Raw genomic sequence first — 18,793 nt, forward strand, 5'->3', positions numbered from 1 at the left:
GAAAGCATTATTCAACATGGTGGCGTTGCTGTCAGGGTTCCTCCAAGCCATAATCTGTACGTAGCGGTCATCCTCTGCAGTAGTAGTCCGAACAACATCGCTTTGGTTCACTCCGAGACGCCTGGACACTTCCCTTGTCGAGAGCCCTTCCTGGCACAAAGTAACAATGCGGACGCGATCCAACCGCGGTAATGACCGTCTAGGCATGGTTGAACTACAGACAACACGATCCGTTTACCTCCTTTCTTGTGGAGTGAATGAAACTGATCGGCTGTCGGACCCCCTCCGTCTAAAAGACGCTGCTCATGCATGGTTGTTTACATCTTTGGACGGGTCAGAGGGACTGTGCCTGTGATACAATATTCGCAGTCAGTGTCTATCTTCAGGAGTTCTGGGAACAGGGGCGATGCGAAATTTTTTTGATGTTTGTAGTTTCGAGTGGCCTCACTTGGTGGATGTATTGCGCGACCAGTTGGAGTGCGCCTCACCTCAGCTTTCTCGTTGTCAGTACAAATGAATAGCACTAAACAAAAATGTCGTGTGACGAGGGCCTCCCGTCGGGTAGGCAGCTCGCCTGGTGCAAGTCTTTCAATTTGACGCCACTTCGGTGACTCGCACGTCGATGGGGATGAAATGATGATGATTAGGACAACACAACACCCAGTCCCTGAGCGGAGAAAATCTCCGACCCAGCCGGGAATCGAACCGGGGCCCTTAGGACTGACAGTCCGTCACGCTGACCACTTTTTTTTTTTTGTTCGTTGATGATCGTTGTGTTTGGTCGTGGCGGACGTCACATGACATTCGGTCAACTTCGTTTGTTGATCCTTCCAGTCAGTTTTTTTTTTATTACAGAGGCGAAACAGCTCTCTGACCGAACACGCTGAGCTACCGTGCCGGCGACCACTCAGCTACCGGGACGGACTGTATAGCACTGATTTTGTATCAGATATGTTACATGAAGTATGATCAGCTAAAACTACCAATCTTTCTGCGTGCTAAAAAAAAGAAAAAATCTCCTGTGAAATCTCAAAAACGTTATTTCTATCTCAGACGGTTCCTGAGGACAAGACTGACTCAGTCGAAACTCAGCATACCTCCAGAAATAAATGTCGAAAGTTCATATCGTCAACTGTACTAAATTATGTGGATTTCTGGGACGCAATTTCATTTTATACCAGGTTAAAAAAAGGATAATTGTTGTTACAAGTATAAATACATTTTAGTTTTCTCTTAAAATCATTAATAGGTGCTACCTAGAGTTACTCTGTCGCATGGAGACCACGGGATCCTTACACTAAAAAATCGGAAAACAATCCTGATTAGATAAGCACCGCCGTCCTGCCCACGGACGCGTCAATCGGAGCCGGCCGACCGCCGCGTCGTCCATTAACCAATAGTGGCATGTGGATGCGGTATGGAGAGGAGGGGGTCAGCACAACATACTCGTGGGATAGCAGACCTGGCGCCGCTACTGCTCGGTTGAGTAGCTGCTAAGTTGGCATGTCGAGGCTGAGTGTACCCCGTTCCAGTCCTCTAACTAAGGAAAAGTCTCTAGCAGTCCCAGGAATCTAACCCGGCCCCTCCGTATGGCAGTCAGTCAAGCTTACCACTCAGCTACGGAAGTGGAGAAAATATCCCTGAACACCTTCAATATTTTGTCGGTCGAGGTCGGGTTCACAGCTGCATGACAATCAAACACTTCATTTCTCATAGAACCCTTCTGTTAACAGCGCAACCGAAAAACTTTGTTTTGTATCGTAAGTTTAGAAATGCGGTATGCCACTAAATATCCCAACAGTGGACACACCTGAGACCGTTTGTCAAGAACGGTATACTTCTGTTGTGGGTCGAGGAAGATCGGGAGACAAAAATGGCCTTCGGCTGACGGCGGTATACTGTGGCAAAAGTCAAGAGATAGCGTTATGCCCATATACAGATGGCGGTAGTATCGCGTACCGCTGGCCGGAGTGGCCGAACGGTTCTAGGCGCTTCAGTCTGCAACCGCGCGATCGCTACGGTCGCAGGTTCGAATCCCGCCTCGAACATGCATGTGTGTGATGTTCTTAGGTTAGTTAGGTTTAAGTAGTTCTAAGTTCTAGGGGACTGATGATCTGAGAAGTTAAGTCCCATGTGCTCAGAGCCATTTGTACCATTATCGTGTACCATGGGTATAAGAGGGCAGGCATTGTAATCAGGTGATCCAAGTGGAAAGGTCTCCGACGTGATTATGGCAGCACGACGGGAATTAAAAGAATTTCAACGCGTAATGATAGTTGGAGCTAGACGCCTAGGACATTCCATTTCGAAAATCGTTAGGGGATTCAATATCTCGACAACCACAGCGTCAAGAATGTGCCGGGAGTACAAAATTTCAGGCATTACCTCTCGCCACAGACAACGCAGTGGCGACGGCCTTCAATTAACGACCGACCGTAAGTAGCGAGATTTGCGTAGAGAGGTCAGCGCTAACAGACAGGCAACACTGTGCAACGTACGACGAACGTATCCATTACGTCAGTGCAGCGAAATCTAGCGTTAATAGGTTATGGCAGCAGGCGACCGACGCGAGTACCTTTGCTAACAGTACGACATCGCCTGCAGCGCATCTCCTGGCCATATCGATTGGACACTAGACGACTGGAATACCGGGGCCGGGTAAGATGAATCCCGATTTCAGTTGGTACGAGGTGGTGGTAGGGTTCGATTGTCGCGCAGACCCCACAAGGACATGGACCCAAGTTGTCAACAAGGCACTGTGCAAGCTGGCGGTGGCTTCATAATGATGTAGGCAGTGTTTACATGGAATGTACTGGGTCCTCTGGTCCAATTGAAACGATCATCTACATCTACATCTACATGGTTACTCTGCAATTCACACTTAAGTGCCTGGCAGAGGGTTCATCGAACCATTTTCATCTACTTCTCTACCGTTCCACTCTCGAATGGCGCGTGGGAAAAAGGAACACCTAAATCTTTCCGTTCGAGCTCTGATTTATTTTATTATGATGATCATTTCTCCCTACGTAGGTGTGTGTCAACAAAATATTTTCGCATTCAGAAGAGAAAGTTGCCGATTGAAATTTCGTAAATATATCTCGCCGCAGAGAAAACCGCCTTTGTTTCAGTGACTGCCACCCAACTCGTGTATCATATCAGTGACACTCTCACCCCTATTGCGCGATAACACGAAACGGACTGCCCTTCTTTGCACTGTTTCGATGTCCTCCGTCAATCCGACCTAGTAAGGATCCCACATCGAGCAGCAATATTCCAGCAGAGGACGGACAAGTGTAATGTAGGCTGTCTCTTTAGTGGATTTGTCGCATCTTCTAAGTGTTCTGCCAACAAAGCGCAAAGTGAAAATGGTTATGTTCGGCTACTTGGAGACAATTTTCAGCCCTTCACGGACCTCATGCTCCTAAACAACGATAGAATTTTTATGGATGACAATGTGCCATGTCAGCGGACCACAATTGTTCGTGATTGCTTTGAAGTTCATTCTGGACAATTCCAGCGAATAATTTGGCTGTCCAGAAAGTCCGACATGAATCCCATCGCACATACACTCCTGGAAATTGAAATAAGAACACCGTGAATTCATTGTCCCAGGAAGGGGAAACTTTATTGACACATTCCTGGGGTCAGATACATCACATGATCACACTGACAGAACCACAGGCACATAGACACAGGCAACAGAGCATGCACAATGTCGGCACTAGTACAGTGTATATCCACCTTTCGCAGCAATGCAGGCTGCTATTCTCCCATGGAGACGATCGTAGAGATGCTGGATGTAGTCCTGTGGAACGGCTTGCCATGCCATTTCCACCTGGCGCCTCAGTTGGACCAGCGTTCGTGCTGGACGTGCAGACCGCGTGAGACGACGCTTCATCCAGTCCCAAACATGCTCAATGGGGGACAGATCCGGAGATCTTGCTGGCCAGGGTAGTTGACTTACACCTTCTAGAGCACGTTGGGTGGCACGGGATACATGCGGACGTGCATTGTCCTGTTGGAACAGCAAGTTCCCTTGCCGGTCTAGGAATGGTAGAACGATGGGTTCGATGACGGTTTGGATGTACCGTGCACTATTCAGTGTCCCCTCGACGATCACCAGTGGTGTACGGCCAGTGTAGGAGATCGCTCCCCACACCATGATGCCGGGTGTTGGCCCTGTGTGCCTCGGTCGTATGCAGTCCTGATTGTGGCGCTCACCTGCACGGCGCCAAACACGCATACGACCATCATTGGCACCAAGGCAGAAGCGACTCTCATCGCTGAAGACGACACGTTTCCATTCGTCCCTCCATTCACGCCTGTCGCGACACCACTGGAGGCGGGCTGCACGATGTTGGGGCGTGAGCGGAAGACGGCCTAACGGTGTGCGGGACCGTATCCCAGCTTCATGGAGACGGTTGCGAATGGTCCTCGCCGATACCCCAGGAGCAACAGTGTCCCTAATTTGCTGCGAAGTGGCGGCGCGGGCCCCTACGGCACTGCGTAGGATCGTACGGTCTTGGCGTGCATCCGTGCGTCGCTGCGGTCCGGTCCCAGGTCGACGGGCACGTGCACCTTCCGCCGACCACTGGCGACAACATCGATGTACTGTGGAGACCCCACGCCCCACGTGTTGAGCAATTCGGCGGTACGTCCACCCGGCCTCCCGCATGCCCACTATACGCCTTCGCTCAAAGTCCGTCAACTGCACATACGGTTCACGTCCACGCTGTCGCGGCATGCTACCAGTGTTAAAGACTGCGATGGTGCTCTGTATGCCACGGCAAACTGGCTGACACTGACGGCGGCGGTGCACAAATGCTGCGCAGCTAGCGCCATTTGACGGCCAACACCGCGGTTCCTGGTGTGTCCGCTGTGCCGTGCGTGTGATCATTGCTTGTACAGCCCTCTCGCAGTGTCCGGAGCAAGTATGGTGGGTCTGACACACCGGTGGCAATGTGTTCTTTTTTCCATTTCCAGGAGTGTATATGGGACAAAATAGACGGGTCAGTTCGTGCACAAAATCCTGCACCGGCAATGCTTTCGCAATTATGGACGGCTGTAGAGGTAGCGTGGCTTAATATTTGTGGAGGGGACTTGCAACGACTTGTTAAGTACATGTCACGTAAGTTGCTGTACTAAGCCGGGCAAAAGGAGGTCCGACACGATATTAAAAGGTATCCCATGATTTTTGTCAAAGTGTATGTTGCTTTTGCTATTTTTCGTTTCTGGATTTGGAAATTTGAGGTTTTAACTTTGAGCCTTGGACTTCGGAGCCACTGTTTCAGAACTATTGCAGCCGGAGTTGGAGGTGCAATTCGATCGAAAGTTTGGACCTTTTCGGGTCGGAGGTGAGGCTCCGTTACACGGGTAGTGAAGAGACGGGTGCTGTGAGAGCCAAGAGTGGATGCCGGCCGAGCACTCCCGGCCTGCTGTTTCCCGGGCCAGATAATGGAGCCGGCGCGCTAATTTTACAGTCAACGGAAATAGCGGCAGCGGAGTTTCGCGGGCGGCGCCGCTGCCGGCTGACGTGCGAGGCGGAAGGGGGCGGCGGCAGAACAGCGGCGGGGTTACGCAACACGGCGCGTCTGCAGGCCCTCCAGTCGCCTTCCACCTGGGCGCCGCGGGGGGTGCCTGCACACAGGGGACAGGGGAGGCCCCTTGCCAAACACTTGCGGATCGCGACGCACCGCCCTCGACGGCCACTCCGACAGCTGCGCCGCACAGTGGACGGATAATGAATCACGTCCGCCCTCCGCGGAACCGTGTGGTAATTCCCTTGAGCGACAAGTGACACCAGAATTTACCACAGTTACGAATTCTACCTGACAGAAGTGAGACACAGTCCTTTATTCTGTTAATCGCACATACATAGCCGAGTTAGTGTGCCACGCTTGGAACTAATTGTCTTCTGTAGCAGCGCACACGACTAACATGAGCGAGGTGAGTCTTTGCGACGGAAGTAGTTTAGCATTGGTCGTTTGTGAACTATGTTTCGCTCACCGTTCCTCGTCGCTATATGTCAATTCGATTCTAAAAACTGTCTTTAACGCTGATGCCTTTTGTGATGGCTATGTTAACACGAAGCGTAAATAATATTATAGGATATCCCATTTACATACACCAGTAATATTTCGAAGAAGACCTCGCAAATCATAGCTGAGGATACTGAGCAGGTTGTAGTCTATGGCCACCGCAAGATGTGTTCGACAAGTGGAACCAATTTCGATAGTGTGAAACTCATGTGAGCACGTAGTACGATCAGTGTTTCTTCAAAATTAACGTACGTTCTTAAAAAAAAAAAAAAAAAAAAAAAAAAAAAAAAAAAAAAAAAGCCGGAAGTACGTCATTTCTCTGTATCGCATATCTCGCTAAATTATAAACAATCTGTTGTTAGACGTAATAGTTTTACATAGGTGTTCCGCCTACATGTAATAAATAACACACTGAATAACTAATCAACAATATGCTGCAATCTAGTCTTTTAGATGCAAAAAGTGCACAAATCAAATCTTACAGCTTCTGAACACTTGCCCGTACTTTTGATTTTCTTACACGAAGACCTCAGACTCGATGAAAAAGCGTTTTTTTCCTCCTTCGTTAGGTAGTTGCCGCATTACGCCCATTTCGCCAAACGTGCCAACAAGTTGATCATGCAACCAGTAAAGAAAAAGCATTCTTTAACTGAGCGCTGCTGCTCTTAACGCCTTCGGTATCTTCGACCTTGAAAAGCAAAGGAATATTAATCTGAGGTATATCTATTCATTTCTGAAGAATTTTATAAGCGTTTAAAACGGTATTCAGAACCATTTGCGGAGTCAGTCTGCGATCTTAAGGTGTGTTGTATGCGCTATTCCTTTACATGTATTCCTTCATGGGTTTTGTGGTTAATAATGTGGACATTTTCAAAAGCAACTGCAACATTCACTCAGTGAATACTATACAGACATAAGATTTGAATTTAGATAGCACTTTCTTCATTATTGCTCAAAAACTGGGGCAAAATTCTTCTGGTTTCATTTTCTGGAGACTAAAAGATACGTTCAAAGAAGTGCAATTTTTTTTAAAAAAATTAAGTTGAATAGGCTCTTCACGAAAATGTAGTACTAACATTCATATGCCATGTTCAATCTCGTGTTTCTCGCACTATTTTAATCAATTTTCTGTGATCTATGCATTAATGACTCGTACTATAGCCAAGCACGTGGCAAAAGAAATTATTCCAAAGACCAGGAAAAAAAAACCTTAATTTTATGTTGCATAGCTCTTTCGCAAAATTAACTCTCAAAACTATAGCAAAAAACAAAAACAAATGAAAAAAATACGATGCAATTCCGTACAATGAATGTCCTTTCTCTAAACATTTTTATAACACAAAATAACAGCGAAAATTAATTTCCGTTTGAAACGTACATTCAGAAAACAACACAGATTCCCTCGTAAACGTCTTTCTGGAATGATGTCTCAGTTCTACTTTTTTCCTTGATTTTAAAATTTTGCTTTAGAAATTGATCAGTTGGATTAAACATGATTTCTGCACATTATTAGAAATATCAGAATCGAAACTGAACCTAGTCGTTTTTCAGTCATGATGCTCTGTTGGATCTCTGAGTCTGCTTAATGTTGTTTTGCAAAAAGCATCCAAGATGAAATTTTGCACTTGCCTTTTTACATTCGTTAGGGGTAAATAATTTTTTTTTCAAAAAAATGTGTGAGAATTAGAGGCAATGTGTCTGAGGTTTTGTGTACTTAGTTACAGATTTTCTATTGCGTGATTTGAATTAAAGAACTGCGACATGTATTTAGCATTTCCCGCAGGTGGAAAGGACTTTAGCCTTTAGCAGTGAGACTTGATTGTACTGACTTAAATAGCGAACGATTATGAAAATGTTTCTTTATTATTAGTTACGTATATCGTGTAGAACGCGTAAGTCGCACACGAAATTGCAGCAGATTATGGGTCATAGTTTCTTGCAGGATTTCAGTGACTTAAGACTTTTTTTCATTTTTGTTTATTTATTTATTTTTGACGCATGGTTGTCTACGCACAATGACGCATCGACAACAACTAACCAAGAAAATTATATCTTGCCACTTAAATTCCAGTAAGTTGGTCTTTATTTCATTACATCGAATCTCTGCGACACTCGGGTGTTTGGGCTGTAATTTAAAGTATCTTTTTTTCCTGTCCTTATCCCATGTGTCGTCACGGGGAGGGTGTGTTAATCTGTATCTGGCAATGTGTTAGGAGAGGGTTGCCGGATGTCCTCCTTCCTGTCGCTACCTCCCCCTTCCCCCCCCCCCCCCCCCCACCCCTCCTGCCACGGGACGGAAATCGTGCGCCCCTTGTGTATGGCTCAAATGGCTTTGAGCACTATGGGACTCAACATCTGAGGTCATCAGTCGCCGCCCCTTGTGTATGCGACTAGTGTTATCCATGTGAAAGTGTTAGAACTTTTTTTCGAAAATAGGTGATCGTCCTTTCCTCACGCTTTACGAGATTGGAATAATAGAAAATTGTGATTGTGGTTCGATGAACCCTCTCCCAGGAACTTCAATGTGATTTGCAGAGTATCCATGTAGATATAGATAGAAATGATTGCGGATGGTGTAAGTGAGGCGGGATGTGGATGCCAGACAGCTATTCATCTACTCACATGTGGGAAATTGCCTAAAAACCACGTTCAGGCTGGCTTGCATACCAGCCCTTGTCGATAATCCACTGAGTGGATTCTATCCGGGACCGAAGCGTCTCCTCGAATTCCGGAAGCGGCATGCTAACGCACGCGGCTTTTAAAGCAGATAGAAAGCAACTGCAGTACCATGAGAACAAATGAAAGTAGTGTTAACTTATCAGCTACTGAATACATATGCAGTGAGCTTTCAAAAAATTCCGAATAACTGTTAAGGTGGGCAGAAAGGTGCCCTGGATAATGAATTTTATAGGCTCATTGCATAGCAATTACGATTCTTAGAACTTCAGATCACAAAAATTCCTTAGTATGTGTAATTTTCTTTAGCAAATACATACCATATTTTAATGTTGCTGTAAACATCAACTAAATTTCTGCTTTCTAGCCGCGCGGGGTAGCCGCGCTGTCTAGAAGCGCCTTGTTACGGCTGCCCCCGTCTGAGGTTCGAGTCCTCCCTAGGGCATGGGTGTGTGTGTTGTCCATAGCGTAAGTCAGTTTAAGTTAGATTAAGTTGTTTGTAGGCTTAGGGACCGATGACCTCAGCAATTTGGTCCCGTAAGACCTTACCACAAATTTTCAAATTTTCTGCTCTCTAGGTCCGGTAGTTTTGAATAACATCCACTGTGAACTTCTTATTTCGTTGCAAGAGGTATTTATGCGCAAGAAAGTAGATAATGCAGATGAAATATTACGTATCAGAGAGCTCAATAAAATGAAATGTAATGATGGTATGGCGTTACCGGAGGGAGACCCCGCCTGGGGTATTTCGGCCACCTAGTGCAAGTCTTTTTACCTGTCGCCACTTCGGTGACTTGCTTGTCGATGACAGTGAAATGAAGATGAGGATAACACAACAGCCAGTTCCCGAGCGAAGAATATCTCTAATCCGAGCAGGAGGGCTAGAGGCATCAACGATACCCAATACACCACCAAATGTGGACAAAGAGTCCACTGAATTCATACAAAGAATTTAAGCACACAAACTTCCATAGGCCACAGACCAACAGAATATACTAGGAGCATGTAGGCGACGAGTCCTGACCGTGGATAACAAGACAAGTGAGTCCAAATAACAGTCTAACTATCCAAATTTACGTTTTTCGTTGTTTTGCAAAATCACTCCACGTGAATGCCAGGTGGTTACATTTAAGGCCACGGTTGAATTCTTGTCCAATCCACGCTTTTGCTACGTCGCTAATAACTTCATCGTCAACGGAACGTAAAAATTCAAACTTTATTAACTCTTTTAACCAATTATATCAAGGTTCTTGAGCCTACGACTGCCTCATGTGGTGGCTTCATAACGGCACCTAACGGAACGGCAATTCCCCGTTGTAAGTCATTGGTTCATACCAGAGGTAACGCAGAGTAGCCTTACGTCACTCCCAGAGGAGCTATTTCTCAGACGATCTCATTCTGTTTGGTCGAACAACTGAGCAGAACGAAAACAAGACTCCCTAGAAATTACACAAAGGATTTTTGTCCGAAATTTTCATAGTGAAACGAAAAGTGAGCAATACACAATTGGAGTATCAAACTGACCAGTGAGAGATGTACTACTACAATCAGTGTAATTAAGAAAAAATAGAAAACATATTGATATTTAAATATATTATATTTTTCAGAAAGACTTGAAAATTAAAAAAATTAAAAAGGATCAAATGTTTATGGAAATGAGTAGTCTAAAAGTAAGAAATAAAATAGTGTATAGAAACATTTTACGCGCCTTTGAATAATGCTCAAAGTCATGTGCAGCAAATATCATCTAGTACTCTTTACAATTTTGTGTTAAACATTGAACTTAACATTCTCATCTCATTTGCTGTGCACGATTTCGAGCACAATTCAAACGAGAGTCAAATGTTTCTGTAATAAGCTTCACTACTTCTTTTTAGGCATATCATTTCACAAAATATTTGACCTTTTTTAATTTTTTCAAATTTTGCAAACTTGTGTTTTGTTCAGTGGAACGGTAAAAAGAATCGCGTTGGGACATTCCCTCGCTTCAAAAGCGGGTATGTGATGGGATTGACTGTCAGTGTGACTTCTAGTAGCTCATTCCACATGCTACGTCGCTGGGTAAACGAGAGAACTTGAAGAGTCCTCGTCGCCTAGAGATGTGTGAAGATATCTGCATCTTAAAACGATCGTTGTCTGCGTTGGAAACAGTTGTGAAACTTCCGTAATATCCTAATTCGCAAATGAAGACACACATTTATTTCCTTGTGAGTAACGTTATTCGTGTAAATCACAACAGGGGCTTGGTTGCGTTTGTTCGATGGCGTAATCATACTCGCGGCCACATCACCAAAATACGTTGACGTTAAAAGAGCAAAATTCAGTTGTTGGCATTATTAAAGAATAATGAATATAAATGAATTCGAAACTGACAATATATGTAAAGTTAAATTTGGCGCTTTTTGACTGATAATATTGCAGCACATGCAGGAATTAAATTCTCATCCTCGTGAGAAAAAAGAAACTTATGCAGGAACGCAGTAATTTAGAAATTTTGAAAGACGCCGCTGCATTTATAAACATTTAAAGACAGAAATTTAATTCCTGATTTTTTTCAATAAATTTGTGATCAAACCATTTGGTTTAATTTCTGTGTAATGTAGAAATATAGGCTAATTTCCATTCCCACGAGTGCATTGTTCAACATTTCACGTGTTCTGGACATTTACGTGCATATAGTACTTGAATCTCTGCGACCGAGCTTGCCACGCCAGATGAGATAGCAGAGCCATAGAAAGTAATCGTCCATTCTCGATCGCTCTGTCTCTCTCTCTCTCTCTCTCTCTCTCTCTCTCTCTCTCTCTCTACGGCCAATTCCTTGCCTGCCATTGACTTACTTCAGTTAGTGTTGCAACTCTTTGACTTTCCTTTCAACGAACAAAAAAAGATTCCACGTGATACGAGATACTAAAGGTTCGGACTCCTTCAGTTAGCGTGTTTGTATTATAACAGTGTATTTTAAGAGTAAGATGCATTAGCTGTGTCAAAACACGTGCGCAGGCAAGTGAGTGTGTGTCTGTATCGAGATAGGATGAGAGTGAAGTGATGGGTTTTTATCGAAGATATTATGACATCGATTTCTAAGTATTAAACAGCTAAATCACATTCCTCTTGGAAGTCGTAATATGGACCGATAACCACGATATTGCGTACTTACTCAAGCTGGTTTGGTAATTACTTTTTTTTTTTTTTTTTGGCCAGATGCACTTCCTATTGCCATAAGGTCATACTAATCAGGGAAGGGCTGTGGGGAATGTAGAAATCGTTCACGCCACGATTTCTCTAAATAAACTCATGCAGAAAGTTGAGTGAAGCTGTGTGCTGCAGACTTGTCGAAAAATTCACTGGAAATCTTCGAGTGGTTGAAAGACACTAAATGCGTCGATTTTTCTGTATGATGTATAAGGAGAGATAGGTACTCCAATTTGAAAAGAAGAATAAAAAAATTAAGTTAATTAAAGAAGTCGAATATCTTGAACAATTAAAATTACAGAAACGTTCGATGAGACTTGTGGGAAATACACTAAAGAGCAAAAGAAACTGTTACACCTGGCTAATATCGTGTAGGGCCCCCGCGAGCACACAGAAGTTCCGCAACACGACGTGACATGGACTCGACTAATGTCTGAAGTAGTGCTGAAGGGAGCTGACGCCATGAATCCTGCAGGACTGTCCGTAAATCCGTAAGAGTGCGACGGGGTGGAGATCTCTTCTGAACAGTACGTTGCAAGGCATCACAGATATGCTCAATAATGTTCATATCTGGGGAGTTTGGCGGCCATCGGAAGTGTTTAAACTCAGAAGAGTGTTCCTGGTGCAACTCTGTAACAATTCTGGACGGGCGGTGTGTCGCATTGTCGTGCTGGAATTGCCCAAATCTGTCGAAATCCACAATAGACATGAATGGATGCCAGTAATCAGACAGGATGCTTACGTACGTGTCACCTGTCAGAGTCGTATCTAGACGTATCAGGGGTCCCGTATCACTCCAACTGCACACACCTCACACCATTACAGAGCCTCCACCAACTTGAACAGTTCCCTGCTGACATACAGCGTCCACGGATTCATGAGGTTGTCTCCACACCCGTACATGTCCATCCACTCGATACAATTTGAAACGAGACTCGTCCGATCAGGCAACATGTTTGCAGTCATCAACAGTCCAATGTGGTGTTGACGGGCCCAGCCGGGGCGTAAACCTTTGTGTCGTGCAGTCATCAAGGATACATGAGTTGGACTTCGGATCCGAAAGCCCATATCGATGATGGTTCGTTGAATGGTTCACACGCTGACACTTGCTGATGGTCCAGCATTGAAATCTGCAGCAATATGCGGAAGGATTGCACTTTTGTCACGTTGAACGATTCTCCTCAGTCGTCCTTTGTCCCGTTCTTTCAGGATCTTTTTCCGGCCGCACGATGTCGGATACCTGATGTTTTACCGGATTCCTGATATTCACGGTACACTCGTGAAATGGTCGTACAGGAAAATCCGCACTTCATCGCTACCTCGGAAATGCTCTGACCCATCGCTCCGGTGCCGACTGTAACACCACGTTCAGACTCACTTAAATCTCGATAACCTGCCATTATAGCAGCAGTAACCGATCTAAGAAGTTCGCCAGTCACTTGTTGTTTCACATATCCGTTGCCGACCGCAGCGCCGTATTCTGCTTGTTTACATGTCTCTGTATTTGAATACGCATGCCTATACCACTTTGGCGCTTCAGTTCATATTGTCAATTTTTTGTCTCCAGAGATTCCGCAAACATTGTTTTCAAAAATAAATTTGAAGATGACAATTAACAAAGAAAAATCACCTAAAATGCTCTCTTACTACTTAGTCCGCACATTGCTTCAAGTGACTGTATTAACTACGCTTACGACCGAAGATGAGCTGACAAAAACTTTTGTCATAAGAAATATATACTAATTTCCATGGCGCAACAGCTATGTAGCAGTTGTGAAATTTTATTTTATCATGAAACCTTGTCGGAATAAAATCCATTAAATACTTAAATAACGTAACCGTTCCACTCGACGAACAGTCACAGCTACGCCCTGTCACGAGTCACACTGTAGAAATATCGTGCAACAACAACGCTGATATCAGGCAGAATACCTGACACCTCAAGATATCCAAAAAATATGAATTACAAATTTTCTGCTCACAAGTATCCGAGCACTCTTAGACAACGCGGAACTGACTTGTAGATGTATGAGAGGCGGATCCACCACTGTAAAAGGAGGTGGGGAGTATTACGTTGTCAGTATGAGGCAGTAAACAGCAGAAACGGTCGGTCAGGGTAGTTCAGTGACTTACAACGTTGAGTGGTCATTAGATGTCAACTGAGTAACGGATACATCAGGGATTTTTCAGCCTTTCTAAAGGTGCTCAAATCGGCTGTTTGTGATGTGATTGTGAAAATGCAAAGGAACAGCTGCAGCTAAACCAGGGCCAGACAGACCGCACGTACCGACGGACAGGACTGTCGAGCATCGCGGATGGTGGTTGTCAATAAGAGCATGAAATCAGCGGAAAGAATAACACGTGAGTTCTAAAGTGCTACCAGTGAGAGGAATGATGACCTACGCTATACTCTATGGCAATCCGATGGAAGAGTTTGAGTCCGACGAATGCCTAGAGAACGTTATCTATCATATGTGTAATACCTACAGCGAAGTAAGGAAGAGGTGGGGTTACAATATGGGGCTGTTTTTCGTGGTTAGGTTGTTGTTCCCGTTATTGAGTTTAAGAAAACGCTAAATGCGGCAGTATATGAGCAAATTTTGGAGCATTGTGTACTGAGTACGATGCAAAAGCAGTTCGAAGACAGTGATTTTTTGTATCAGTATGACTCAAATTCTGAAGGTGGCAGGGGTAAAATACAGGGACGAAAGGCTATTTACAATTTGTACAGAAACCAGGTGGCAGTTATAAGAGTCGAGGGCATGAAAGGGAAGCAGTGGTTGGGAAGGGAGTGAGACAGGGTTGCAGCCTATCCCCGATGTTATTCAATCTGTATATTGAGCAAGCAGTAAAGGAAACGAAAGAAAAATTCGGAGTAGGAATTAAAATCCATTGAGAAGAAATAAAACTTTTGAGGTTCGCCGACGACATTGTAATTCTGTCAGAGACAGCAAAGGACCTGGAAAGGAGGGTATAAGATGAACATCAACAAAAGCAAAACGAGGATAATGGAATGCAGTCGAGTTAAATCGGGCGATGCTGCGGGAATTAGATTAGGAAATGAGGCGCTTAAAGTAGTAAATGAGTTTTGCTATTTGGGGAGCAAAATAACTGATGATGGTCGAAGTAGAGAGGATATAAAATGTAGACTGGCAATGGCAAGGAAAGCTTTTCGGAAGAAGAGAAATTTGTTAACATCGAGTATAGATTTAAGTGTCAGAAAGTCGTTTCTGAAAGTATTTGTATGGAGTGTAGCCATGTATGGAAGTGAAACGTGGACGATAAATAGTGTAGACAAGAATAGAATAGAAGCTTTTGAAATTTGGTGCTACAGAAGAATGCTGGAGATTAGATGGCTAGATCACATAACTAATGAGGAGGTATTGAATAGAATTGGAGAGAAGAGAAATTTGTGGCACAACTTGACTAGAAGAAGGGATAGGTTGGTAGGGCATATTCTGAGGCATCAAGGGATCACCAATTTAGTATGGGAGGGCAGCTTGGAGGATAAAAATCGTAGAAGGAGACCAAGAGATGAATACACTAAACAGATTCAGAAGGATGTAGGTTGCAATAGGTACTGGGAGATGAAGAAGCTTGCACAGGATAGAGTAGCATGGAGAGCTGCATCAAACCAGTCTCAGGACTGAAGACCACAACAACAACAACAACATGACAGTGCACCTTGTCATAAAGCAGCATCTGTGAGACTATCGTGAAATGGACTGTCTGCCGGGAGTTCCGAGCTGAACCCAATGGAACGCTTTTGGGATGAGCTAGAAAGTCGACTTCGCTAATGAACACAGCGTTCAACATCAGTATCTCCTCTGGCCTTGGTTCTTACGGAAGAATGGCCGGTCATTCCTCCACACACTTTCAGACACCTCATTGAAACTGTGCCCAGCAGAGTTCAAGCCACCAAAAGGCGAAGAGTGGACAAAACCTATATTAATATCTGCCAGTAGATGACCGCATACTTTTGATCAATGCATGTCATCTGCAGAGCTTTACGAACTGCCCAGTCAGTCAGCAAGAAAAGGTTATGCATCCAAAATAGCATAACGGCTCATACATGCGAAATATCCACGTCTACATCTGCACTCTGCGAAACACTGTGTAGTGTGTGGCAGATGGCATTTTTTATTGTGCCATATGTTAGAATCCCTTCTCGTTCCATTCACGTATGGGGAGTAGGAGGAATGACAGGTTGTACGCCTCTCTGCGAATGCCTGATTTTATCAGCGCGATCTCTGTACGAGATACTTACACAGGGTGTTCAGGAATATTCGTAGTTTCTGCCATGAAAAACAACTCCTGAAGTTTTCCGAGTATGTTTTCACGAGGTGTGTGGTGTTTTCCTTTGTGTGACCACCTATTAAGATTCATTAATATTCACGTTAAACTGTCTCGCCATTCAAAAAGGCCAGTGACCATAGCTTCTCCCTACTTTGCATGCACTCGATGTTTCTTCTTGTCCAGTCTCAAGTGGATGCCATACACTCGACCAGCGTTCTAGGATAAGTCATACAAGTGTTTCGTATGCAACCTCTTTCTATACGTCTGGAGTTCCCCAGTATACTATCATTTGCTATATCTACAACTCAGCGTAGAAGGTCGTTCCTATTCATATACGCACACTTTGATACACTCAAACACGCGCCAGGCAATGTAAGTGTAGCACAAATTGAGAGGGAGCAAAATAAACTCCTCGGGCTGAGAGGGTATGTGATGTTGTATCAGTGATTACAATATCGAGTCAAACTTATAAATAACTTGACGGTATGACCCCAGTTATAAGTACGACGTTGCATCCCCTGTGGCATGGAGGCATGCACTGATTCGGTTCGGAATGGTGTTATGAAGCCATTTTACTCTCTCTAGAGGCAAACTGGCCCAAAACTGTAGCAACTGGTTCTCGATATTCTGGTCGCTGACACTGGGACGGAACTGACGTGCGAGCTGGTCCCTGGTTCCATCAGGGACAGATATGGGATCCTGTCCTCAATAGGTAGATAAATATATATTCAGCGATCACAGGCCCTGCCTCCATTCCTTCCTGTTTTGTGCCCGGTTCCACCAGATGTCTTCAATTCACAGGGCTGCTAGGTCCTTTGCCAGGTCGTCCATCAAGCGCTGCCTTGGTCGTCCAATGGGGCGTTTGGTTTTTGGTTTCCCCGCTAGTGCCATCTTCGCCTGTTTTCCATCCTGCATACGGGCTACATGGCCCACCCATTGTATTCTTTTGCTCTTTATCTTCTGCAGGATAGTTGGTTGTCGCATCAGAAGGTAGAATTCCTCGTTTTTCATCCTCCTCCATTCTCCATTATCTAATACTGGTCCCCATATCTTCCTCATTAGTCTTCTTTCAAATATTAATAGTTTTTCTCTTTCTCGCTTAGTCACGCTCCATATTTCTGAACCGTACATTATTGCTGCGCATACCACTGTGTTGTAGATTTTCATCTTCGTGTTCACTGAGATCGATTTAGAGACAAGCGTCTCTCTGAGGGTATTCATGCATTTCGTTCCCACTGCTATTCTTTCCTTGATGCCCTTTTTATGTTATTGTCCGTGGTAAACCACGATCCCAAGTATTTGAATTGGTTTACTCTCTTGAACCTCTTGTCATCTATCTCAAGAAATTCTATCTGCTCTTGTCTTCTTCCTAATTGCATGAACTCTGTTTTGTCTCTATTCACTTTGAGCCCTACCTCTATAGGACTACCTCAAAATCATGCAGACAGTTTACAAAGAAACATGTCAAGTGTGGAGTATTGCCCTGTTGAAAAATGGCACCACGATATTGCCGCATGAGAGGCAATACGTAAGGAAGGAAGTCTGTGACGTATCGTCGTGCCGTCAGAGTTTTCTCAGTCACTACCATCCCGTGACATGAAGTCACACCCAATGACTCCCCCCGTCGTGACGCCAGGAGAACACCGCTGTGCCTGTCCAAAACATTGGAAGACTGGAGCCTTTTGGAAGACTGGGGCCTCTTCCCAAGTCTTCGTCATACTCGCCGAAGATGATTATCCGGGCAGAGCAGAACAGTGGTTCACCACTGAACACAACACGAAGCCATTCACCAGCAGTCCGTGCTTACCCGTACGGCATCACTACAAAACAGTCTTTTGTGTTGTGGTGTTAATGGCAGCCTACGCATGGGATTGTAATTCCCTCATTCACTTCTGCTGGTCTCCGACAAATGGTGCGGATTGACACAGAATGTCGCAGAGATTCCATTTCATGTTCTCGGATGTCAGTAGCAGATCTGAAGGGGTTACGATGCCCTTGCTGCACATTACATTCCTGCCGATGGTGTGTACTCTTTGACACTGACATCCGACCAAGTCTTCAGGTTGCTTCACTTTTCTCTTACTGGTTCCCACTGCTCCAAGGTTAAAAATTATTCATAATGGTAAAAGCAAAACTGCAACTATTTAGTCTAGTACATCTGCAACTTTGACCGGACATAATTTCGTCAGATATAACTGTATAATCTTTGAAAAGCCTGAAACTGCAATTAATGCTATCTGTTGAGTCATTAGTGTATAACATGAACAGCAAAGACACTGTTGACTTCCCTGGGGTACATAAGAAGTTTACTTCAACATACAGCCTCTCTCCTTCTCAGTAATAGTTGAATGTCCGAACACTTATCGAGTTCCACTGCAGGCGTGTAAGCAATTTCAGGTGTCTTTCCACTGTATGAGTAAAGTTTCTTGGCGTCTTCAAAGGGCAGCTGACTATACTACCATAAGCACGAAGAATTCTCATCACCTAATGGATTACAAAAGAGAATCCTGAACACTTTACAGCAAAATGACGAAATAATAAAGAGAGGAAGTTGACATTTGGGTGATAATCTTTCCTCATCCTTTCATCGG

The 18,793-nt window shown here is 44.5% G+C and overlaps 1 protein-coding gene across 1 annotated transcript in view; it reads left to right on the plus strand.

Annotated features, from left to right (window-relative positions):
- The first annotated feature begins 5,619 nt into the window (after positions 1–5,619).
- LOC126456250 (SET domain-containing protein SmydA-8-like) overlaps positions 5,620–18,793 on the plus strand; it is a 119,490-nt gene continuing 106,316 nt past the window's right edge. Inside the window, exon 1 of the mRNA XM_050092002.1 lies at positions 5,620–5,946. Within this exon, the coding sequence (XP_049947959.1) occupies positions 5,938–5,946 (9 nt within the window). The 5' untranslated portion in view covers positions 5,620–5,937. The remainder of the gene's footprint in view (positions 5,947–18,793) is intronic.

Source organism: Schistocerca serialis, chromosome 2, assembly GCF_023864345.2.
Source record: "Schistocerca serialis cubense isolate TAMUIC-IGC-003099 chromosome 2, iqSchSeri2.2, whole genome shotgun sequence".
Lineage (NCBI taxonomy): Eukaryota > Metazoa > Arthropoda > Insecta > Orthoptera > Acrididae > Schistocerca > Schistocerca serialis.